This window comes from Poecilia latipinna, unplaced genomic scaffold (assembly GCF_001443285.1).
Source record: "Poecilia latipinna isolate Pla-1442-1.1 unplaced genomic scaffold, P_latipinna-1.0 Scaffold1315, whole genome shotgun sequence".
NCBI lineage: Eukaryota > Metazoa > Chordata > Actinopteri > Cyprinodontiformes > Poeciliidae > Poecilia > Poecilia latipinna.
In genome coordinates, this window is record NW_015113931.1 from 295,287 (window position 1) to 319,951 (window position 24,665).

At 38.6% G+C, this 24,665-nt stretch overlaps 4 protein-coding genes across 4 annotated transcripts; 3 read left to right on the forward strand and 1 right to left on the reverse strand.

The window, feature by feature from the left end:
• Nucleotides 1-1,905: 1,905 nt before the first annotated feature.
• bud31 (BUD31 homolog) lies at nucleotides 1,906-4,493 on the reverse strand. The gene is made up of 4 exons (XM_015055435.1): nucleotides 4,293-4,493; nucleotides 3,265-3,387; nucleotides 2,477-2,643; nucleotides 1,906-2,395 (listed from the first exon to the last, which is right to left on the reverse strand). The coding sequence occupies exons 1-4, from the start codon at nucleotides 4,384-4,386 to the stop codon at nucleotides 2,345-2,347; spliced, it is 435 nt and encodes a 144-aa protein (XP_014910921.1). The 5' UTR covers nucleotides 4,387-4,493; the 3' UTR covers nucleotides 1,906-2,344.
• A 368-nt stretch (nucleotides 4,494-4,861) lies between these two features.
• On the forward strand, nucleotides 4,862-8,603 carry pdap1b (pdgfa associated protein 1b). The gene is made up of 6 exons (XM_015055434.1): nucleotides 4,862-5,012; nucleotides 5,315-5,406; nucleotides 5,829-5,933; nucleotides 6,502-6,623; nucleotides 6,886-7,037; nucleotides 8,121-8,603. The coding sequence occupies exons 1-6, from the start codon at nucleotides 5,000-5,002 to the stop codon at nucleotides 8,183-8,185; spliced, it is 549 nt and encodes a 182-aa protein (XP_014910920.1). The 5' UTR covers nucleotides 4,862-4,999; the 3' UTR covers nucleotides 8,186-8,603.
• A 1,193-nt stretch (nucleotides 8,604-9,796) lies between these two features.
• Nucleotides 9,797-16,787, forward strand: shmt1 (serine hydroxymethyltransferase 1 (soluble)). The gene is made up of 12 exons (XM_015055432.1): nucleotides 9,797-10,024; nucleotides 11,300-11,437; nucleotides 11,726-11,871; nucleotides 11,943-12,058; nucleotides 13,120-13,280; nucleotides 13,657-13,738; nucleotides 13,888-14,100; nucleotides 14,194-14,307; nucleotides 15,104-15,226; nucleotides 15,305-15,421; nucleotides 16,019-16,129; nucleotides 16,252-16,787. The coding sequence occupies exons 2-12, from the start codon at nucleotides 11,345-11,347 to the stop codon at nucleotides 16,422-16,424; spliced, it is 1,449 nt and encodes a 482-aa protein (XP_014910918.1). The 5' UTR covers nucleotides 9,797-10,024; nucleotides 11,300-11,344; the 3' UTR covers nucleotides 16,425-16,787.
• Nucleotides 16,788-18,317: 1,530 nt separating this feature from the next.
• LOC106961604 (serine hydroxymethyltransferase, cytosolic-like) lies at nucleotides 18,318-24,219 on the forward strand. The gene is made up of 12 exons (XM_015055431.1): nucleotides 18,318-18,498; nucleotides 19,274-19,379; nucleotides 19,470-19,615; nucleotides 19,697-19,815; nucleotides 19,889-20,049; nucleotides 21,373-21,454; nucleotides 21,546-21,758; nucleotides 21,874-21,987; nucleotides 22,065-22,187; nucleotides 22,598-22,714; nucleotides 23,684-23,794; nucleotides 23,877-24,219. Exons 2-12 carry the CDS (start codon nucleotides 19,287-19,289, stop codon nucleotides 24,047-24,049), a joined length of 1,452 nt encoding a protein of 483 aa, XP_014910917.1. The 5' UTR covers nucleotides 18,318-18,498; nucleotides 19,274-19,286; the 3' UTR covers nucleotides 24,050-24,219.
• The last annotated feature ends 446 nt before the right edge of the window (nucleotides 24,220-24,665 follow it).

The following is a 24,665-nucleotide window of genomic DNA, read 5'->3' on the forward strand; positions in this document are numbered from 1 at the left end:
TTGCTGCCTAGAAACCAAACTCTGTTTTGTCAGCAGCTCTCCTGGCTTTCTGAGAGCTTCAGAGTTTATTCAGGATTCAGATTGTTTTTTTAGTGTTGGTTTTTGCTCAACTTTCAGATTATTATTACTCTTTTAATTCAGTAGAGTAAGATCATGAATATCCTCAAAGGACTGGTTTTGCCACAATATATCAAATAAAAGAAACTATTAAATTATTCTAAGATTAATATGTAACATCTTTCACATTGTTGTAATTTCACCTTACACAAATAAAATCGGGTTTGATTTGATAGCTTGAAGTTCTGCTTCTGTGGCCTTCTGAGGTCTTGAGGGCCACAGAATCAGCTATGATGTGCCTGTTTTGGCCCTCGAGCCTCGAGTTTAACACGTGGTTTAAATCATTCAAGCATGAATGATCACATGCAATGATTTAGATCCAACTTTTTCCTCAAATACAAATGTTTTTCCCCCTGGTAAAATACTAAAATAACGAAAACAGTGACAACAGAATTTGAAGAATGCTTGAAAAAAAAAAAAATAAATAAAAAATCTAGACACGCCCCTGCCCACAAACCCTCAGTTATACTGTAAATAGCTGTTGTGGTGAATTATGGGTCATGTAGTGTGGTACTGGCAGCCCATTAATAATAAATATGTGAGCTTTTCTCCCGGCCCTCATGTAGCCTGACGTCACTGAGATAGATCAGCACACATTAGTGCACAACTGTGAAGAGGAAAACAAATATTTGGTTTTCAATGGTTTATAGCAAACAAAACCTGAAATATTTTATCTTTATTTGTATTTAGTTCCACCAGGTCAATACTTTATATGGCAGAAAACATTTCAGAGTCAATAGCATAGATTTATTACACCAGGCTGTTGATGGTGAGATGAAAACAAAGTGAAAGTTTTACTGATCAAAACAAAACAAAAAACCCCCCAAAACAAACAGAAAAATCTTAAAATTGAAAACTTAACAGAAGTTTTTTTTTTTTTTTAATCTCTTAATAACCACATTTTTTTATTTTCATTTTTGTTTGGTAGCAGATTGCACCAGTAAGTTTAATTCAAAAACATTTAAACATTTATTAAATTGAGATGATAAAGTTTTTAAAAACAACCAAACAAGAGAGACTCGTATCTTGTAGCCTAAAAATAAATTTGAAATTATTTACTTTCTTTATGTAGAAATCAGGCTAGTACAATCCATTAACATATTGTGCATTTAGTTTGTTTATGCAATAGAAATGTTTTTACATTTTTCATAAGAGAAAAGTTTGTGGCCCCCACCTTTTTTTTCCAACGAACTTCACAGTCGTGGCCCCTCCTGTTGGAAAAGGTTCAGACATCCAAGTTTTAAACTAAACGCTGCCTCCTCTTGTTTAGCTGAAGTACTCCATATATAGTTCCATGTTTATCGGTTGCCGATTGGAACATTTTGACTCCAGTTTTACGCTAATAAACATATGAATTATTTAGCTGTAACACCATCTTGTGTATGCAGATAACCTGGTGGTCTTCAGCCCAAATAGTTCTGATTTATATCAACTAATTACTATATGTAGCAAAGTTAAAACTTTTGTTTTTAAAGGTAAGGAAGCGGGAAGACCCGACCCGCTGCAACAATATGAGCCGTCCTCACAGCGCGATGCTGCGCTAAGGAGGCCCACACGCCTCTTGTTTGTTTTTCTTGTGGCGTAATAAACTACAGCAATAACAGCAAAAGAATATATATTTAAAACACCCGATTAGTTTCTATTAAAGAAGATTGAAACTCTGCCTTACTGAAATGCTCTACGTTTCTCACTTCTGATTCTTCTACTATGCTTAAATAACAGCTAAAATAGGTGATACTGAACTTGTAATTGTGATAAAATGCCAACAAAAAGCACACAACGACAGGAAATGACCGAAATGTTTTATTTAAAAATCATACTATAATAATGAAAGATATCAGGATTTTCATCCAAAAATGAGAAAAAAAAAGAAAAAAAAAAAGCATACTTCAATCTACATTAAATGAAAACCAACGCATTAGAACCAACCTTCACAGCGAGCATGGCTATCTGGAATGACAGGTCTGACTCAGAAACAGTCCACAACTTTCAAGAATGAAAAGCACAAACAGGAAAAACTGATAAAAAAAAAAAATGGCCCCCGGTCTCCGTGTTCTCCCATCGCCTTGCTGCGTTTAAACACAGAACGTTGATCCCACGTAAGGGCAGCTGACGGTGAAGGTAATGATGTGTTTCTGACGCAGATGAAATAATAATGATAATAATAAAAAAAAAATTCTCCATGCTTGTATTATGAAAACCGGACGAGTCCTCGAGGCAAACACACTCAGCCGGAGCATCCTCTGCATCCACAGTGAGTGCACTCAATGATCCTTCCCTGCAGAACACAGACCATCTTAACATCGGACCGGACCCCTCTCTGCAGAGCACACAGTAAAAACGACTTTGTCAGACTTACGACTTCCAGCTTGCTCTTAGGGACTCTGCAGATGCAGTTGGTTCCAAAGTTGGTGTCTCGGGTCTGGATGCAGCGCAGGCAGCACAGGTTCTCGTAGCCCTGCTTCTTCCACTTGGCTATCAGGTTCTTGTCTGCGTAGCCTTCCTTTATGCAGTAGTCGTATAACTCTGCCACAAAACAAACAATTTAAACAATTGAAAATTGAGTCGTTGTGGTTCGTGTGCAGAGAAACCAACACATTTATCTTATAGAGGGTTCCTGCACATCTTTTTGTTGGCATTTTATTGTTTTCTGCACCTGTTTTCAATTATAAATGCAAAATTTCATATTCCTGAAAGAGTCAGGCTTTGAATATGAATGAATAAATTTGTGGATAAGCAGATTTGTGCATGGATCACATCCATTAGATGAAAAATCTAATGGATGGATAAACTGGATGGGTAATCCAAGGGATAGCAAGAGGGTAGATGAAAGGTTGGATGAATCGACAGATTGATGGATAAACACAAATGGATGGATGAATAATTGAAACTGACATATGCATGGGAAATGGGAAACAAATAGATAACAGTACGGAAAACACATCTGGAAATTACAGCATCCGGCTTAACCAACCTGACCTGGAAAACATCAATTTCATACATTTATAAATTGCACAGGTACTCTGACTTGAAGTTATAGTGTGTGTGTGTGTGTATATATATATATATATATATAAAACCACTAAAGCAGTCAAAAAAGGAGAGAGAGAAACAACACTGAGATTATAGTGTTAAGCATCTCTGTACCTCTGCTGATGGCTTTTCTTTTGTAGAAGAGATCGTAGATGTACCGACTGCGCTGATGGTGCAGCCTGAAGATCGGCCAGAGGGCCTCCACCTTCCGCTTCCCCTCATGAGGGTCTGTTTCAGCTGGGACACGGAGAGCAGATGAAGAAAATAAGTATGAAGATATTTGGATACATTATCCAGATACTGTATATTAACCAAAAGTACAGCAAAAATAATTGAGGAATAAAAGCAAAAATATTGAAACCTGCTTGGTAATATGCTAGATTTTTTTTTTAAAGCCAAGCTGTAACAACTTGTCTTCAAATTATTTCTTTGGATCTTTGAAAACAAAATCTTATCACTCCTATTTGACTTGGTTCCCTTCACAAACCATTTCCCAGTGTTTTACTTTTGGGAAAACTCACTGAAATCCACATAGTACTCTCATAGAGGAGTATTTAATAGAAAAACATGGTTAAAAGAGAAAGAAACGAGCAAAGAAAAAAATACAGATGGATGTACTAAATAGATAATAAATAGATAATTCAGCGTGTGAATGTGCCATTTGAGATTTCAATCGGGAATATAAAGAGCATTTTAAATGAAACTGATTGTTCTTATTCTTAGTTGTCTGGTCAGAGACTTTATGCCTTATGTGATGTCACTAGAGGCATACGTGGTGTACCTAGTATTTTGGAGGGTAGATTTTTATCTTTATTAAATAACAATTTATTTAATTTAAAAAACAATATGAAGTGTTGTTCTATAGCCGACAAAGTACATCTAAAGAGAGTAGACAATTTTTAGAGACCGATCTGACTGGTAGCTTTAGCGTTAGCAGCTCATGTTGGCAGTTCTTTTCAAATATACTGCAAGACTATCTTAATTTGAATACCTAAGGCACACTACCAAAGAATTGGGTGGGAGGAAACATAAAAACCATACACTCAGATAAAGACATTACATTAAGCTTTATCTCAATAGCTTCCTTTACCATATTCGCCTGCTATTTCGTTCGTTAAACATCCATATGAAAACGGACCTACCCTCTCTCATTTTCTGATCCAGCTCATCCAAAGTGGGCTCAATAAGCTCCCATCCATCTGGAGGTGGCTTTCTGCTCCTCTTTACTTTCGGCATTTTGACTGTTTTGAACAAAACTAAAGCAAAACAGAAGCTTCTGGTGTTTTCGATCTTCAAGTATCCGACGCCGAGCCCGTGTGCGTCGCGTAATTTTTACGTAATCTCGGGGACTGATGACGACATCTCTAAGTTAAAAATAACATATTTCCCTATAGCTGGAGGTTACCAATTTTAATAGAATTTTTTATCAATAACATTTTAGAGTTTATTTAAACCTGTGTTTTGTCTGTGAATACTTTTGTTCGAAAACATAAACTTAAGGTTTGATTTCTTACCTGGCCTATTGCATCACTTTAGCGCTCCTGTAAATCGCCGTACAGTAAAATTCACAAGTCATCATATTTCTTTTTACACACAAAAAATATTTAGTTTTATTTATATTAAAATTATGTGCCGCCTTTATGTTTGTCTTATAGCAACAAAAATTGCCTTCTGGATCTTCTTGAACAAAATATTTTTCGTCAGGCAGATGGTTCAGCCCCAAAAAGTTGCTTCAGCTTTTCGCCTCCGAGTTTAGCCAGCTGTCAGTTTATGCTGTTGCCTTAACATTTATGTTTTTTGTTAGTATTTTCCTCTTAGATAAGTTGTAACAACGACGTAGTTTTACAAAATGCCAAAAGGAGGTAAGAACAGTGCCTACTCATGTTACATTGGTTTTAAAACCTGTTTTTGTTCACCTTTTGTGCTCGCCGAGAAGGGAAAACGATACCAGCGACGCGCTGTTTTAATACACCCACCGGTGTCCCGTTTAACTGTTATTTTAATTTAGCTTCAAATGGAGACATAGCTATTAAAGCTATTAAAATATGTTTTAAGGTTATCTTTGTCTTATATTAGTCGTCTGTTCACTGTTCGGCTCTTCAGATGTATACAATGTAATCAGCTGTGTGTGAGACGAGTGATGTAATGTTTCGTTTTGTGCCAGGCAAAAAAGGTGGCCACAAAGGTCGCATGCGCACGTACACAAGTCCCGAGGAGATAGATGCTCAGATGAAAGCAGAAAAGGAGAGGAAAAAGGTAGGTTTAAGAGGGTACACCAGATTATTACTTGCTCACACAGTGAACTCTGTATTTCTAATTGCACAACGTAAAAATATTTTTCCTCCCTTGAAGTAGACTATCATTAGTTGCGTCTAGATACGTTTTTAAACAAGCAAGTTTAATTCAGTAATTATTTCAAATAAGGATATTCACATGTACATTTTTATTGCTAACATCAATAGAAAAAACTGATTAGTGGTATTTATTTTACCCTAATAAATAATCAACAGCAAAAACAGCTGAGGGTGACATAACTGCTTAAAAAATACTTGATACTTGATGATCATGATCACCAGTGTGGGGCATTTTGAGTGGTGTCTGTGTTCTTAACCTGGTTCTTTTTGTAACATACTAATGAGTGTATCCTACCTCTGCTTTATGTTGTTTTCATGTCACAGCATGAACAAGAGGAGGAAGGGGAAGAAGGAGCATCTCCTAAAGACACAGCAGAAGAGAAGCTACCGGGATCTGACTCAGAGGACAGCGACGACGACGATTCCCTGGTATTACACTTCCCCCCTTTCCACCATTGCTCTGTTAAAATATCCACACACAGTTTAACACACAGCTAATTGTACTGTATGCAGTATTCAGGTTTGGTTCAAGGCATTTATAAAACCGCATGATCAAAGAGAACTTATGGAGTTCCTCAGGGCACCACCTAAGAGTAGCTTTACTTCAAAATGTAGATGTTAAATATCTAAGATATTTCTTACCATATGGTGGCGACATAAACCTCTACATTTGTGTCGACAGGCCATAGCAGTGTCTTTAGAATATCGGTGAGTAGCTGGGGGAGAATTTTATGAAGCTTAATGCAGAAAAAAAATAAAAACAGAACTCAGGTTTTTGCTTATATATATGACATGTTGAGGGTCAGCAAGGCTAAAAACTTGAGATATTCTGGGAACTGAGGTGAGGTCATGAAGTCATTTAATCCTCACTTCCGGACTACTTTATCATTTTAATTTTCTTTAGATTTTAATTCTTTTGTTTCAAATATTTACATCTTAATTCTATTCTTTTGAATTAATTCTTGTCATTTTCCCCTTGATTTGCTTATTTCTGTAGAGAAAGAGAGCTGGAGTGGAGGGATTGATAGAAATCGAGAATCCCAACAGAGTGGCTCAGAAGTCTAAGAAGGTGACACAGATTGAACTGGATGAACCGCGGCAGTTGTCAAGGAGAGAGAGGTTTGTGATTTCTGGCTCTTTCCCTGTCATCAAAACGGATTTTTACATAACATCCACAAAGGCATATTTCCAGTCGTGGACTAACATTGTTAGGATATTTTGACAAGTATCTCCACAAAAATGCCGCGTGTTCCTCCTTCCGCAGTTTGTGATTTGGTGTTGTTCAATGCAAAAAAAGTTACATGAAAAAGAAACATTTAAATGTTAAAGTTATATAATCCCATTCATAAATTTCGAGTGTTTGACTTTCTCTCATACACAGAGAAGAGATTGAGAAGCAGAAAGCAAAGGAGCGGTACATGAAGATGCACCTGGCCGGGAAGACGGACCAGGCCAAAGCAGACCTCGCCCGCCTCGCCATCATCAGGAAACAAAGAGAGGAGGCAGCAAAAAAGAAAGAAGAGGAGAAAAAAGGTAACCCTATATTTTTTTTTTGTATAACTTACAGTCGAGTATTGTAAGGTCACAAAACACCGTTTTAATTTAATTATACTGAAAAGCATTAAGCAATACTTGTGAAATAATACCAGCTTGTCTTATCTGCACATGAGGTAGTGCTCTCAAATGTTACTGAAACGTTTTTTGGTGTCCAATGAGTGAATTAGCTAAACCTCTGGGACTGAGTGGCTGATTTTCAGAACTTTACGGCGGTAGATAAATCGGTTTCACATGTAAATGTCGGCCAATCACGATAATCCACAATTTAGGAGATCAGGGCAGATCGACCGGCACAATCCTGGTAAGAATACTTTCCCAAGATCCAACAGAGGATGTGGACTCCATTTTATTACAGTTACTATTGATACATTTGTTTCAGAACTGATTTTTACCTTTGCAACATTTTTTTGCCACACCTGCTTGTGTTGAAGCTTTGGATGCAACACGGTAGCTTCTAGACTTCTGACGAGCATGTTGCCTTATCAACGTTTTCTCCAGATCTCAAAAAGAATTGTCTCTAAGAGCCGATACTTTGTAGTGAATCCGAAGAACCGGCTCCCCACTTTCTTTTCCTTTGGCTGCTCAGCTCTCACTCTCAGTGGCTCCGCCCTCCTTTTGGCAGAGCTTTGTTCTGATTGGTAGCATTACAGCCTTTTGGCCAATCACGTGTAAGCATGTGGGACTATACAATTATGGGAAAACAAAGTGTTTGCAGTGTTCTGTTCATAAGTGAAAAAGTTTTATTACAATTTTACATGAAAATAAGAATGCTTGCTTTCATAACAGAACAAATAAATAAAATTCACAAAAACTGAATGCAAAGGGATTTGTTATAGTTTAAAACATTTCTATTTGCCAACTTAATCTAAAATAGCAATAGATTAATCATCTTCTGCTGTCGTTTGAAAGCCAAAAGATAGCTGGCTACAGTTTGGCGGCGCACACCGCTTTCCGGATTGAATCGTGTCCGTCACGACACTTACAGCTTTCTACGCCGCCACTGTGTACATGTCCTAACATCTAGATCTGATTATCTATCTTTACTCTTTTCTCCTACAGCAAAAGAAGCAGCAGCGGCGGCGGCGGCAGCAGCCAGAGGGGTGAACTCACTCTCTTTGAAATGATGCCGAGTCTTTATCAGAGGCTTTTTCACTCATTCATGGACTGGCGCAATATACGTTTGACTATTTTTAACGGAAGATCATTGAAGAGTATTTGACGACACTGTCACTACGAACAGTTGGAAAAATGATTGAGGAGTCGTGGAGACGTGGAGAGGGGGAGAAGGGGGTGGGGGTATTTGGCGTGGAGTTAGCGGCTCGGAGTCCCTCCTGGGGATAAAAGCTACAAATGAGAATACACTGATCTTCACGTACACTTGGAATGAATCCCTCAATGTTAATCACGCTATACTTATCATTGTACAATTCCAACTTTGCTAAGTGAGCTTTTGCCACTATGTCTTTTTTTTTTTGATCTTACATTGTATATAACTGACTCATTAAAACAAATTTAAGATTAATTATATGAAACCAGTAAAAACGTGTCTATTCATGAATTGCTTGTTTATGAGAGAACAGTGTGTTGTTCTCAGCTTCAGACTGGAATCAGACCTGATCTGGTTTAAAAACCGACTTTCCCAGCCTGAGGTGCAAGAGTCCGTGTCGCATCTCCTGATAGGAAAATAGGATGAGTCAATATCGTAAGAGTTTACTTTGGAACAATATAAAATACAAAGAACTGCACATAAAAATCTATATGCTGAGTTTAAAACTATTAAATTGATAAAAGTGTCACTTTTCTTATCTATGGGAACATTTTGGGTATATTTTGGGGTCAAATGTAATGACTTTATCCTAAAATATACTCAAATGTTCCCATAGATGTTTAAGAGATTTTTGAAAAATCCTGGTGAATGAAAATCAGCTTTTGTTCTGCCAAGGACGATCGTCTCAGTTTCATAGGTAGTTTAAGATTAACGATGCGACAGGTTTAGCACATATCCTTCATAAATCTGTGTGCTGGCTCTTGAAGCTCTGACTCCAGTTCAGTTCACACATTGAGAATCTCTCTCAAAACTCTTACAAAGGGCTCTCCTTACACAGTGTTCTCCATTGTACATCCTACAGCTTTCCCTTCCACTAAATTTCCCATATGCTCTCTCTCTGAACATTATGCAATGTTTCCTTATTTACATAAAACATTTTTCTCCCATAAACAAACTTCCATGTGCATTTCACATTATGCAATGGAACAGGAATTATTTTGAGTACACTTTCCATCACCAAATTTCTTCAAATATGATTACGTATTTTCATTTATGTTTTGATGCGCTTTTCCTGCATATTTTGCGAAGCACTTTGATTTTACCTGTGAAATTTTCTTTTAGTTGTTTTCTGTAGGGCTTCCGAACTATATCCAAACTGTATTTAAGAACACAGAATGACAAAAAGATCTGTCAATATTAGAAACTGAAAATCGGAAGTTTCAGAATCGATGCCAGAATATGCCAAAAGTCACTCTGCCTCTTGTGACGTCACCTACGTAAATTCACAAAGAGCAAAAATAACAGGTATGTTTTCCTCTTCATTGAGCTCTATAAAACTCCCGTAGTTCATGAAACTGTGGTTAATTACATAACAGTCCTTGTATTGTTAGAACAACACCTGACAGTATCTTTACAATTCCGAAACGAAACGCTTTTCGATAAAACAGATGACAGCCAGTGTGAGCTGACGGTGGCAGTAACGGATAGTGCGTTGTTACGTAAGCGGAAAAAAAAAGAGGAAGAACGCGATCCGATTGGCTGAAAGTTTCGCGGACTTTGCTCTCCGAGTGGAGGCTTTCTTTTGTGCCAGATCCGTAAAAACTGATCCCAGTTCAGGTCTGCTACAGAAAGCAGCGGGCGCCTCCATCACCTTCTTCTTCTTCACCACTACCATCATCATCATCATCATCGTCTGGTGAGTCCTTCATATTTTTAAAGTAACAATAAAAACACATGTTTTACTACAGCTCATGTGTATCTGAGTAGACAGATTATAACGTTTCTGCTGATGTTTCGTTGCTGCTGCTGCAGTGACATATGGCTGTTAGCAGGCAGCTGCTAGATCCACCCTGTCAAAAATAACAACAACAACAACAAAACAAGTTTAGACGAGTATTTTTGCTTTTAATCACGCAGAGTATATATTTTATTCAGCGTGTTTGGATTTTCTCAGTCAGATCGGGTTGTTATAATTAAAGCCTGGTGCTCGCTGTTCAGCAGCTGTAACACACGGCAGCTGTCATGTGCAAAGACTTACGTTTTAGACGCGATAATATGCGTGAGCATATTATCCCGTTTAAGAAGACATTTAAGAAGATTCCACGGTTGCTTCACTGATAATGTTTTGACAAATTCTGCTATGTCTAACAGTTCAAAGGTCAACTGGTGAGCCCCGGGGGGTTGCAACAGTGTTGTGTCTGGATTTTTGCAACACACACACTCTCTCTCTTTCACTCTGCAGCTTTGTGTTGCAGTAATGGCCCCAAAGCCAGGGCTTTATCCGGACTGTATGTGATAGAGCAACAAAAAGAAGCCCATAGTTACAAGATAGTTATAAGTCTGTTACTAGGAATCTGGAAAAATGTGATCTTGGTAACTGAAGTTTGTAATTTGATATCAATATGAAAACAAGCTGTTCTGAGAAGGTAATTAGTCATGCAAGTAATAAGAAGAAGCTCAGTAATAAAGCAGAGGAAATGTTCACAGCAGAGATAGCACCAGGAAACAATATCCCACATTTTTAAAGTGAAATATGGTGATGGCAGTATCATGCTGTGGGGCAAAAACTGTACAAAGTGTAAAAGACTTGAGACTAGGCTGGAGGTTCGACCCTACATACACATCCAGAGATACAATTGAATGGTTAAATGGAATGGCCTAGTCAAAGTCCAGACCTAAATCCAAGTGAAAATCTGCTACAAAACCCAAATATTGCTGCTCACAGATGCCTCACCGTCCAATCTGACTGAGCTTGAAGTATGGATACAACACTGTTTGTCACTAAGAATCCCATTACGATACATGGAAGTTTATGGTCGTAATTTGACGAAGATGAAACGAGATTTTGCAAGACAGGAAAACTGACTCCTCGTAACCCTCACTTTCATTATCTGCGTTAGTATCTACTTTTATGGATTATTTTATGTTGTGTTTTTTGTCTGTGTCTGCGATTCTTATCTCTTCTATTTAGATTTCCACGTTGCAACTCCGACAAAGGAAAAAAAAAAACCCAACCATGTCTCTAACAAACGGTCACAGCGTGGGCAAAGAAACATGGGACTCCCACAACAAGATGATGCTGGAGCCTCTGTCCGTCAGCGACTCAGAGGTTTGAGCTCGTGCAAATACTCCTTAATTAGGCAGGGCCGGCCCAAGGCGTATGCGAGCTAAGCAACTGCTTAGGGCCCTCCATGCCAACAGCGGGCCTCAAGAGCACCAAACTAGCATGATAGAAAAACATAGATATATTTTTAATAACATTGAATGTTGCAAACTAAATAATGCTATTACACATGGAAACACAATTTCTGTTTTGTTTTAATAGATAATGATTAATTTCTTAGGGCCTCAAAAAGGCTTGGGCAGTGGTAACAGTTTTGTGTTTCTGGCGTTTCAGGTGTTCTCCATCATAAAGAAGGAGAAGCACAGGCAGACGTACGGACTGGAGCTGATCGCTTCGGAGAACTTCGCCAGCAGAGCGGTTCTGGAAGCTCTCGGTTCCTGCATGAACAACAAGTACTCTGAGGGCTACCCCGGCCAGAGGTACCCTGATCCGCTTCTGTTCACTAAATGATGTCATTTATGGTACTTATGAGCATGACTCGTCACTTCAGGTACTATGGTGGAACTGAACATGTCGATGAGCTGGAAAGGCTTTGCCAGAAGAGGGCGCTGGAGGCCTTTGGTCTGAACTCTGAGAAGTGGGGAGTTAATGCACAGCCGTACTCAGGTGATAAATCTGCACCTTAACACATGTAAACAGTATGTGCAGAGCTTATAAAAAGTATTCAGCCACTTGGAGGATTTATGCGCTTCACTGCTTTTTCAAATCAACCTACGGAGCTAAATTGAGCCCATACAGTTTATTCAATAGTAATAATAAAATAGAAACAGAAAGAAAAACCCTTAAATCTGATAACTTTTTGTTCAGTTTCAAATTCAGTTTTTTCAGTTTCAGTTTCTTTATTTATTTTTTTAAACAAACTTTTTTGCCCAAATTTAGCTCCATATAAATCAAGAGCAACAAAATTTGGCATTTTTCATTTAAAACAACAACAACAAAGAAAGCCTTTAATGTAAAAGTGAAAACAAATTTTTATAAAGTACTGCCTAATAAATAAAAATATTCATCGTGAAATAAGTGATGGCAAAAATATTGTGTCATTTTTTGTCAAAAAAGGCTAATTTTGTCGATCATGATTGATTTGTGAAAGCAATAGACAGCATGAAACATCCACTTGGTGAGGATACTTTTTACTGTATTTTTTAAAACTATGATTGGTTTTCTTCATTCCTTTTCAAATATTACTAAAAATGTGTTTGTAAATGTAAATATAAACAGCATTTTCACTGCGATTGTAGCTCGGAGCATAAACTAGCTAACGTACGTCTCAGGAACATAGAGTATCATCAAAAAGTTTATTTACTTGAATAATTCAGTTCAGGAAGTGAAACTCTTACATAGATTGATTGTATATAGAATGAAATATTTTATGTGTTTATTTATTTCTGTTGCTTTTGATCCTCCTGACATACAGGAAACCTAAAATTCAGTTTCTCAGAAAATGTTAACATTAATTAAGATTAATAAAGTATTCTCTAACACAGAGATGTAAGTCTACTGTAAAGTATGTCTACAAGGTTTGTGATGTCACCTAATCTGGAGATATGTTGTGCTCTGTGTAGTGAATCTATGTAATATTTCACATTTAATTATTAATTCTATTTTGGCTTCTGTCTCTTTATCTTTTTGCTCTTATCTTCGCTTTGCTTTTTCCGTTTCTCCACAAGGTTCCCCGGCCAACTTTGCGGTCTACACCGCCGTGGTGGAACCGCACGGCCGGATCATGGGCCTGGACCTTCCCGACGGCGGTCACCTCACTCACGGCTTCATGACCGAGAAGAAGAAAATCTCAGCGACGTCCATCTTCTTTGAATCCATGCCCTACAAGGTGCCTTTTCTCTGCACGTGTTCAGTTAGAAATCCAGTTTCCCAAAGTAATGAGCGACGGTGTGTTTGTTTGGTCGGATAGGATGAGATCAATCCTAGGGATTAATAGGGAATTATCTGTAATAAATATGGAACGTTTTAAACTTGTGTTGTTTAGTGACATAATCTGTTTTAATTGCTTTGTTGCGATGCATTTAATTTATTTTTTTATTTTCTTTTGAATTACTTATATAAATATAAATTGCCTACTTGGACTTGCTGGATATAGCTCAATAAATCTGAATCAGATTAAACTAATTGTAGGTTGCATTAGCTAATGTTATTTAAGGAATGTGTGTTTCTTAGTTTATGTGTTTTTTTTCTGTGGTCGTTTTCAGGTGAACCCAGAAACCGGCTACATTGATTATGACAGACTGCAGGAAAACGCCCGGCTGTTCCACCCAAAGCTCATCATCGCAGGTTCTTTGATGTAGTAATAACAATTAATATTAATAATTATAATAATGGAGGACGTTTAGATGCGGTCTTAGAGAGAAAGTCAGATATGTAGATTATCTTCTGTAAATGTAGCATATAACAAAAAAAAGTTACATTTCTGCTTATTTCAGGAACAAGCTGCTATTCCCGTAACCTTGACTACGCCCGCTTGAAGCAGATCGCCAACGAGAACGGCGCCTATCTGATGGGGGACATGGCTCACATCAGTGGGCTGGTGGCGGCCGGGCTTGTGCCGTCGCCCTTCGATCACTGTGACATCGTCACGACAACGACTCACAAAACTCTCCGCGGCTGCCGGGCCGGCCTTATCTTTTATCGGAAAGGTAGACGCTTTCACAAAGCCCGCGTACGCGGATTTTCCTCTGTCCGGTTCCCAAAGTTTCTCTGATCAACTCCTCCGTCCGTCCGTCCACCAGGAGTACGGAGTGTGGACGCCAAAGGTAAAGAGATGCTGTACAACTTAGAGTCTTTGATCAACCAGGCTGTGTTTCCCGGGCTGCAGGGAGGGCCACACAACCACGCTATAGCAGGTGCAGTTATTATTATTATTACTGTTATTATGAAGCCTTCATTTTGACATCTGCAGTTGGGCCTGTCACTGTAACGGATTTTACTGGTTGATAAATTGTCTCAGACATTATTCTGACACGTGGTGATAATGTTATTTTAGAACCATTTTCAACTTATGTATTAATAATGACATAATAATGGGAGTTCGCCAATAAACGTTAACTTTGTACACCAGAACCGGAAGATATTTTAAAGATCCAAAATAAAACACAACAACCATCAGTAAAAACAGAAACAACCGAATCTACAAATAAATAAAATGGATTATAAAGTCTCCGTAAACAAAACTGCCCTTCATAAAGTACAAATGTTCATGATGAAAATGATCAAGCTCATTTTAATTTATCATGCAATTTACTGATTGATTGCTTATTGCGGGTATTCAAACCCACTGAACTTTTTCTCACAGTTTTTCACAGAAAGACAGCCAGAAAGACAAAATAGGGCTTACATGTGTAGTGGAAAAAACTAATAATAATTTGTCAGACTGACACCAATATCTTAAAAAATGAAAAATATGGTCTGATACCGACATTAGTGCCGAGATCTAAACTTCTCTAGTAAAGAACATTGAACACTCTAGTTTCCTCCCACTGTGGAGCGCGTTAGTGGGACAAAGCAGGGCAGAACTGTGAAGTTTGTGTTTGCATGTGACTAAAAACTAAATGTCCAAGGCACACCAGATGTCTACTTATGCGAGGAACTGCATTGATTTATGTGAATCGCTGTCACTGAGGTAATGTCCGCCCCTGGCAGGTGTTGCCGTGGCTCTGAAACAAGCCATGACTCCAGAGTTTAAGGCTTACCAGCTGCAGGTTCTTGCTAACTGCAAAGCTCTGTCCAGTTCCCTCATGGACCTTGGCTACAAGATCGTCACTGGTAGGCGTCGCACCCCCGATTTTACTGCAACACAGACTACTGTGGAGGATTAATGTGTCTTTGCTGCTTCCTGTGCAGGTGGTTCTGACAACCATCTGATCCTGCTGGACCTTCGCAACAAAGGAACGGACGGAGGACGAGCTGAGAAGGTCTTGGAGGCCTGCGCCATCGCCTGCAACAAGAACACCTGTCCAGGTAAGTGCAGTTTAAACTAGTTAGAGGGGAATCTTTTTTGAGCTTTACATCATGTTATGATCTGGTCTCCCATGGCAACTGTTTAGCTGTGCAAAACACCCTGGTGGACATAGCTCTGCCCTCAAGGCGCAGCTCCTCCTCAGAGCTGCATTTTCTAAGTTTCCAAGTTTCAGTGACTCCTCCGCTCAGCTCCTTCAGACTAGCCAGAAGCAATTAGCAAGGACCTGGTTGAGCTGCGCATCAGCTGGGCTCATTATAGGAACTGCTTCTCAACGAAACGCTGGCAAAAAACGTTGTTAAAGGGTTCATGGAGGAGCCATGTTGTGATGACTTCCTGAAGGTGGAGCTTCAGAAAGAGTAGGAGCTTCTTAAAGAGACAGAAACCCAATTTCAATGCGTTAAATTACAAAGTCAAATTTATTTTAAGTCATATTTAATAGATACAGCATTTTTATAACTTCTGAAGTTAACATAGTTACTTGATTGTGCTATGAAATGACACTATTTGCCTGAAATGAAAACACATAATGCTGCCCCTTTAAACTGGTTAAATTAATATTCTGTTGGGTAATTATCTGGCCTTCATGTTCTTCGTAGGCGATAAGAGCGCTCTGCGTCCAAGCGGTCTGAGGTTTGGCTCTCCGGCTCTGACCTCCAGAGGAATGGTGGAGGAAGACCTCAAGAAGGTGGCCCACTTCATTCACAGGGGTAATGTGAACTAAGAATGTTTTTTTTAATTATTATTATTATTTTAATCACCAAGAGATAGAGATGTCTGCCGTAACAAATACTTTAAAAAGTAAAACATTTGCGGTGGTTTCTCCCTGCAGGCATTGAGCTGACCTTGGAAGTGCAGAGAAGTCTGGAGCCCAGGGCCACCCTGAAGGAGTTCGTCCAGGCGTTGGCGCAGGGAGAGAAGTTCCAGCAGCGGGTGTCAGAGGTCAGGGCGGAGGTGGAGGCCTTCGCCGGGCAGTTCCCCATGCCGGGCCTTCCTGAACTGTAGAGCGGAAAGCTTCCCCCTCCTTTTCGCTCCAGTCAAGACGACTTCAACATGTTCCCCCGAATCCAACCTTTTCCTTTTCTCAACGGGGGAGAAACGTTTTACTTTTTATTTGCCGTTGTTACGAAGCTTCGGTGTCTTAAATGTGATTGTTTTTCGGAGATGACAAGAGGCTGTGCTGGAACGAATGAACGTTAATGTCGCCATGACTTTCCATCGACAAACTGTTCCAGCTTGAATCGCTGATTTGGATCCATATATTACTAATTTAGATGTGTATGATTCTATTGTGTAACTTAATAAATAGGTCAATAGTGCTGCATTACATTAAGTTAAATTACAAATGGATAAATGAAGAGTGACTGTGTGTGTCTGTTTTTTTTATTTTAAATGCAATTTGCTCTGACTTTAAAATAAAGCTAATTTCTATAAAGAGAATGGATTAGATGTATTGAATCAAACAATATATTTAAAAAAATTACGTTCAAAAGTGGTGAAATGAGTGTATAATTTAAGTACCTGTCCTGTTGGTCATAATTGTCCATTTAATTCTCATACAGTCATATAAATTATTACTGTGGTTGCTCAAAAAGCACGTCTAATAATATATGCCAATATTTAATTAAAAATGCTGCTGTTTGTAAACACTTTATGAATCAACAAGTGTTTATCATGAGTTAATTAAGGGTGAGAAAGGAACAAAACATTCTTGCCAAAAAATCTGTTCTGTATTTGCCAAATCAAACATTTCAAACTATAACACCACGCTGCTTCACAACTTTACAATAATGATCCGTTTTGACCATTTTCAGAAGCGCTCATTGTGCTCACAAGGTCGTAAGTTCACCTGAGATAAGTGGCTATAAAGACTAGAACAAACAGACTAAAAAAACGTTTCTGCCCAGAACACAAAAAATGCATCTAAATCCTGAACAATCATCATTTTATTAGTACAATATCATCAGATATCAGGAGCGATATTTCTACATTCTCTGCTGTTTCTATTTGTTTTTACTTTTTCTTCTGTTTTCGCACTGCTTTTGAGAGCTGCTATTTTTCTCTATTTATTTTATTGTGCTTTCTTGTACAACGATGACAAAAAGAATTATAATTTTAATTCCAGATCATGAATTTAGTAACTCTCTATGAAATATTTACATATGAACAGATCTGGTTTGTTATTTGGTAAAAAAACAAAAAAGCTGGTCAGTTTTTTCTCTTTCTCATCCTTAATTAATCCATAAGAAACACTTTTTCTTTACATGTTGCTTAACAGGAATGTTTAATTAAACCATATTTATGTTTTTAAATTTTCTTCCAGAGTTCAACGACTTAAATATGATCATATGTGTCCATCCATTCAAATTAGCAGAAAGGCTCATTTAAATGCAGACAAACCAAAACCAAAGGAAAGGACTCTTTCCAGTCCTTTATTTGTAAAACCTTTTGAAAAGCCTCTATAATTTTCTTCCACTTCTCCACAATTATTTGTTTTGTCAGTGACACAAAATATTAATAAAATTCATTAAAGTTTGTGGCTGTGGCAAAATGTGAAAAAGTCCATGAAGTACAAAAGATGCTGTAAAACATTGCAGAATATGCTGCTGCTCTCTGATTGGATGTGAATTTGACTCCTTAATGCTTTCCAATCTCATCCTCAGATTATTTGTGAACAGGACGTTTTCCCTTGCTTTGCAGAAAATGTTGATTATTCCTCTTGTGAACTTGACAGTGAGCAAAAAGGTTCAGCTTCAGGCAGATAAAGCAGAATTTAGTGAGACGGACATGAGGAAATAAACAGCTGAGAATCGACGACGCTCGATACTCGCACCGCCTGGGAGATCCAAGGAGATTCCACAGGGGGAGTGGTTGGCACTCCCCCTGTCCGTGGGAGTGCGAACCACTCCCACGGACAGGTATGTAGGCAAGTTCCTGGCAGGTAGGTAAGTGCCTGGCACCAGGAAAAGATTTCAGTCCTTTGAATTCACAGGACAGACAGGAAAGAAAGGAGCGTTGTCTTTTTGCTGGGATTCTGTCTCCAGCTCCACCTTTAACAGAGAAAGAGTCTCATTAGCTGGTAAGAAGATTTTTTTTAAATGAAAGAATTTGCTAAAAATTTCTTTTTTAATAAGGAAGCTATGTTTACATACCGTCATTGCAGTGAGGTCACATTTCAACTTTCAGCAGCTGCTAAATGAGTCCAGTTTTTAAAAAAAAAAAAAAAAAAAAAAAGACAAAAAATTGGAAAGGATCCCTGGAAAAAGTTGCTAATAACAAACCTTCAAACAGAACAGAAGGAGAAACAACACATGCTGGTGTTTGTTTTCGCGTCGATTAAACCTAAAACAATGAAATCGAATGGCGTCTCCATCATTTGGTTGGTAGGATTCATAACTTCTGTCCATGTTGGCTTCTCAGAGCTGATGTTTGCACAAGCAAGTAGAAATAATAATAAAAACCAAGCAAGTTCCAGTTTTGATACAAGTTATCCGAGTGAGGGCTCTGATCGATTTAATTTCATTTCTTTGGCTCTTTGGCTCATTTTTGCTCCTGTGCTGCTCACATTGGTAATGAGATGTCTTGAGTGAGCTGGAAAAAAACAGACGGTTGTAACTGACGACCTCTGTTTTTTGTTTTGTTCTGTTTTCCTCTGTTGTGCTTTTTGAGGTGATTAATTTGTAGATTGCTACCTGTCAGCTGGACGTGTTAATCTTGTAAAACAAGAAAAGCAGGTGCAAGGCAAAGTGGAGAATCATTGGAGAGCCAAACAACTGCAGACTTCATGATTTATTCTGTTGATCATAGGGATAAAAATGTAACTTATTGTTTATATTTCTACCGTTTGTGAGCAGAAAAGCAGCAGCTATGCCTCGACCAAATGGCTGCTCTGTGAGTAAAGAAGGATGGGAGTCACACCAGGACATGATGGTGGAGCCTCTGGCGATCAACGACTCAGAGGTTCGTCTTCACTGGACTTTGAATGGACGATCTGTTTCTCTATAAATTAAATCAATATTGGACAGTGTTTTTGTTTGTTTGTTTATTTAGGTGTTTTCTATCATAAAAAAGGAGAAGCACAAGCAGACGAACAGTCTGGAGCTGATAGCGTCTGAGAACTTCACCAGCAGAGCCGTCCTGGAGGCTCTTGGCTCCTGTTTGACCAACAAGTACTCTAAAGGGTTTCCTGGTCAGAGGTGCATTTCCTGCTAGAGGCTCACATTATGGCAGATTTGATTTTATCATGCAATAAATACAGGTGTGCTGCGTCTGTGTAGCTGCTACTACGACGGGCTGGAGTATAACGATGAACTGGAAACTCTCTGTCAGAGGAGGGCCCTGGAGGTCTTCGGTTTGGACTCTGAGAAATGGGGAGTGAACGTGCGGCCGTACTCAGGTGTGAAATCCTGATCAACCTGCCTCTAAGATCTGCTACACTGTCTTCACACGTGTCTGTTTCACTCCGTAAGGGTCCCCTGCCAACTTTGCGGTCTACACGGCCGTTGTGGAGCCACATGGTCGGATCATGGGCCTGGACCTTCCCGACGGGGGTCACCTGTCACATGGCTTTATGACTGAAGGGAAGAAAATCTCAGCAACGTCCATCTTCTTTGAAACTATGCCATACAAGGTTTGAGTTCGCACGTTGTTGTTTTTTTTTTATTTTTTATTTTTAACAGCTGGACAATTAAACACCCAGGAAAAGGTTTCTTAAAATCCAGTTGATTGTGGGGTATGTACTTGGACGGAGTACAAGCTCTAAGCATGTCTTCCTCAGATTCCTTAAAAGTTTTGACCAGAAACATTCGAAAATGGATTCAGTCCAAGTCTGACACCAATTACTAATTAATAAACACTAATTATGTAACCAAGGCAGCTGATTCTCAATGCATTTTGTTGAGTTTGTTGTAAATAAATTGCATTCTTACTGGAGAAGAGAGTGATCGTTCTTTGACAACACAAACGATACGTTATAATCTTATTGGTGCGTGATTGAAAATACAAAATGCTACAATCAATGTCAGTATCACTAGTACAGTCATATGTGCACTGAAGACAAAGAAGTCAGGAGAAATGATGCCTGAGTGCAATTAATGGAAGACCTAACAAACCGGCACCAAGTCCAGGGATTTAAAATGGTCCTAATTTGATTTGCTTTAATTTGATTTGCTTCTAAGTAGCAAATGGCAAATATTTAATATGTGTTAGCAAGTTCCGGTGAGTTGAAGCATCAGATTATGTTTTACTCATGAAGGCTTAGTTACGCAATGATGAAATTGTTTTGTTTTTTTTCATTATTATTATTTTTTTTAGAAAAACTGTCACTTTATTCAAACAACATAAGTTAGTCCATAATTCTCACAACATGTCGTTTTGACCTGAAAAGTCGTGTGAAGCTAATGCTAATTATCTGACAGTTGGGAAAAGTTTAAACACTGATGTATATCCAGGCATCAGATGCAGTCAGGCACTTTTTCATTTAGCTCAGACACAAAGAAATATGACAACCAACTACTAATTTTGAAGGTAAAATCTAGCAACAGGAAACTCTGGAGATATCAGTTATTTTTTTAAAACACAAACTGTCAGTGTTAGCATATGTTTTGTTCAGACAGGAGGCCAAAATCTGGCTACTAGTCATCACAGCTCTCTGCTGTAGCTGAATTTGCTTTGGAAAAATAGGAGAAAAGACTATTACACTTTTCTTTTTTTACTTTAATAACATCAAAATTTGCAGGTCTTGCAGAAGTAAAATAAGATCAGATTTCCTTATAGGTTAACTTAACCTGTGGCCATAAATTATTTTAAGATATGTTCATAAATGTAGCAACATAGCAATGAAGAACAATCTGTTCTGATGCCGTATTGCTGTTCTTTCTCAAACATTCAAAATGCAAATGCAAGACAGATGATTTATGCGTCTTAACTTGTCGAGTGCTGAAATTGCTGCTAGGTGATTCCAGAAACCGGGTACATTGATTACGATAAACTCCAAGAAACTGCACGGCTGTTCCAACCCGAGCTCATCATTGCAGGTAATTTACACACACACACACACAGAGTGTGTGTATGTATACCTTCTGTTTTACTTAACTTCTTTACCTTTGTTTGGTTCCACTTTTTAAGGAACGACCTGCTATTCTCGTAACCTTGACTACGCCCACTTGAAGCAGATTGCCAATGAGAACGGCGCCTATCTGATGGGAGACATGGCTCACATTGGCGGACTGGTGGCTGCCGGAGTCGTGCCGTCGCCCTTTGACCACTGTGACATCGTCACGACAACGACTCACAAAAGTTTGCGAGGTTGCCGTGGTGTACTTATCTTTTATCGGAAAGGTAGGAAAGACCCAAAAGACTTGAATAAAACTTATGGTAAGTGATTTAATGCTCCCACAATACCTGTCTGCTCATGTTTTAAAGGTTTTTTTTTCTGTTTCTCCCTTTTCTCCAGGAGTAAGGAGTGTGGACACCAACGGCAAGAAGACGCTGTACAACTTGGAGTTTTTGATCAACCAGGCTGTGTTTCCAGGGCTGCAGGGAGGGCCACACAACAATGCAATTGCAGGTACAATTTTTATCGTTATCATTTGTCTTTAATGGCAGCAGCAGCTCTGTCACTGAGGTAATGTCCGCCCCTGGCAGGTGTTGCCGTGGCTCTGAAACAAGCCATGACTCCAGAGTTTAAGGCTTACCAGCTGCAGGTTCTTGCTAACTGCAAAGCTCTGTCCAGTTCCCTCATGGACCTCGGCTATAAGATCGTCACTGGTAGGCATCGCACACATATTGGGCTAATTAGAAACATCCAGGCAGAAATGATTATTTTCTTACAGCAATGGGAAACGCTTCCAAGTAATTCTGTTTACTTTCATTCTCGAGAGCTACCATCCTGCATCCATTAGATGCTTCCCTTCTCCAACTTGAACAACATTAATGAAATGGTGAAATTCCTCCATTATCATGCCATTCATCTCCACAGACACCAGATAGACAGTCATTCATTCGAATCAGTTCTGTTAAAAAACAAATGCATCTAATAGGAGCAGAAAAGTAGCACTACAAGGACTGGAGTCTGGCACTTTTTGTTAAGACAATAGATTTTCTATTATTGCGAGTGATTTGAGTTTGTATATTGTGTGTGCTGGATCTTTTTCTGCTGTTTGTTGCTTCCTGTACAGGCGGTTCTGACAATCATCTGATCCTGGTGGACTTGCGCGATAAAGAAACTGATGGAGGACGAGCTGAGAAGGTCTTGCAAGCCTGCGCCATTTCTTGCAACAAGAACACCTGTCTAGGTATTCAGTATATTATTCTATAAATAACATGAACAGAGGTGAAACTGAGAGCAACCACCTCTGCCATCATCTACACACACATTGATACGCAAAGGCAATTTGGAGAGATTAATAAACCTATTGCGGAAACCATTTTTTAAATTGATGTGTATTTATTTATTCTGGTAATTTATAAAAAAAAAGAGAGAGAGAGGGGAAAAAACAATGCAGAAAAAATATAAGCAAAACAAAAAAAGAAAAAGAAAAAAAACCAAAACTAGTACAGAAATAGATAATATTTAAATGCTTGTCAATGGAAAGACTAAAATGTGTAGGTGGAATCAGAAGCATGTTATAGCTTCACTTTTATGTATAAATACACCATCATCAGAATTAAAGCAGCCAAATTTTTCAAATATATTTTCTAAAACATATCCCCAATAAATTCCAACTGTAGATAAACTTGTAAAAAAGAAAAAAAAACAATCATAATCAAAAATTATTGTATTTTTTTTTAGAAAGTGATTTTTATACTTTTTTGTTTTTATTGAACATAGTTTTAACTCTTCACAACAATTATTCCACACCTGAGTCTCTATTTTTTTAGGCTTGTATCCCCCCCGCTCCCTCCTATTTCTGGTTTGCAGTTTTGTAGTCAAGTATCTAAAGGTGTCCAGTTGAAGTAGTATATGCTAAATTATTGATTCCTATAATGATACTATTATAATACAAGCTATAATAAAACAATGTCCTTTGAAAGGGTATTATATAAGATTGGTCCTGTAAAATCTGGTTCATAAGAGGGCAGTAGGAAAAGCCATGGACTGCCAAGCCATTTACATTTTGTTAATGTAAACAAAAGAGCAATTTTAAAAAAATCAACCTTTAAATTGGTCTGAAGAAAATTATGTTTGAAAACTACACCAAAAAGATCATTGCATACATAAAATGTATGTGTGTGTGATTTTTCTCTTTTTTTTTTCTCCATAGGTGCTACTAGTGCTTTGCTCCCAAGCGGTCTGAGGTTTGGCTCTCCAGCTCTGACCTCCAGAGGTTTGGTAGAGGAAGACTTCAAAAGAGTGGCACGTTTTATCCACAGAGGTAAGCTTCAGTAGCAAAAAGGAGACATTCACCACAACAAGCATTATTTAAGTATAAGGTTCGCCATACTTTCTCCCTCCAGGTATTGAGCTGACTTTGGAAGTGCAGAGAAGTCTGGACCCCTGGGCCACCCTGAAGGAGTTCGTCCAGGCGTTGGCGCAGGGAGGGAAGCTGCAGCAGCGGGTGGCTGAGATCCGGACTGAGGTGGAGGCCTTCGCCGGGCAGTTCCCCATGCCGGGCCTTCCTGAACTGTAGACACTCGGGCAGGGTCGCTGCTCAAATCCAGACACTCGATTATGTCTTTGAAACAGGTGGTGCCCATTTTTTCCATTTGTCGTTTTGCACAGGTGAAGTTTCGGTTGTTGGCCTTACGTGGATAAGAAATCATGTTGGGGATGAAGCAGTGGGGGAATCCACAACCAAACTGGGAGCTGGCTGATATTCCCATTCACCAGTTGTTGCCTTTATATGTTGTTTTGTACCAGTATCATTTTATGACTGATTTTTATTTCAGGTACAAAAAGTATCCATCTGTTATGGGATGTTTCCTAGCCACCTGGGTGTCATTTTTTGCCTCTTTACTAATTATTTCAATTGCATTTTTCCATAACCTACTACTAGTCTACAGTAGGTAAACTGGGTAACATGATTAAGGGTTTCTCTCATACTATATAGAAGTCGACTCGCTCAAGCAATAATCCAAACCACAATTAGTCTAACAGAGTTGGATGCAAAATTTTATGTGCAGCTATTTTTTTTTGGTATAGAGACAAGCTTAAATGTTGAAGCAAAATGTTTGACACTGCAGCTACAAAGATGATACAATTGAAAAAAATAATTAACTTCTGAATTGTTTTCACAGTTATTAAGT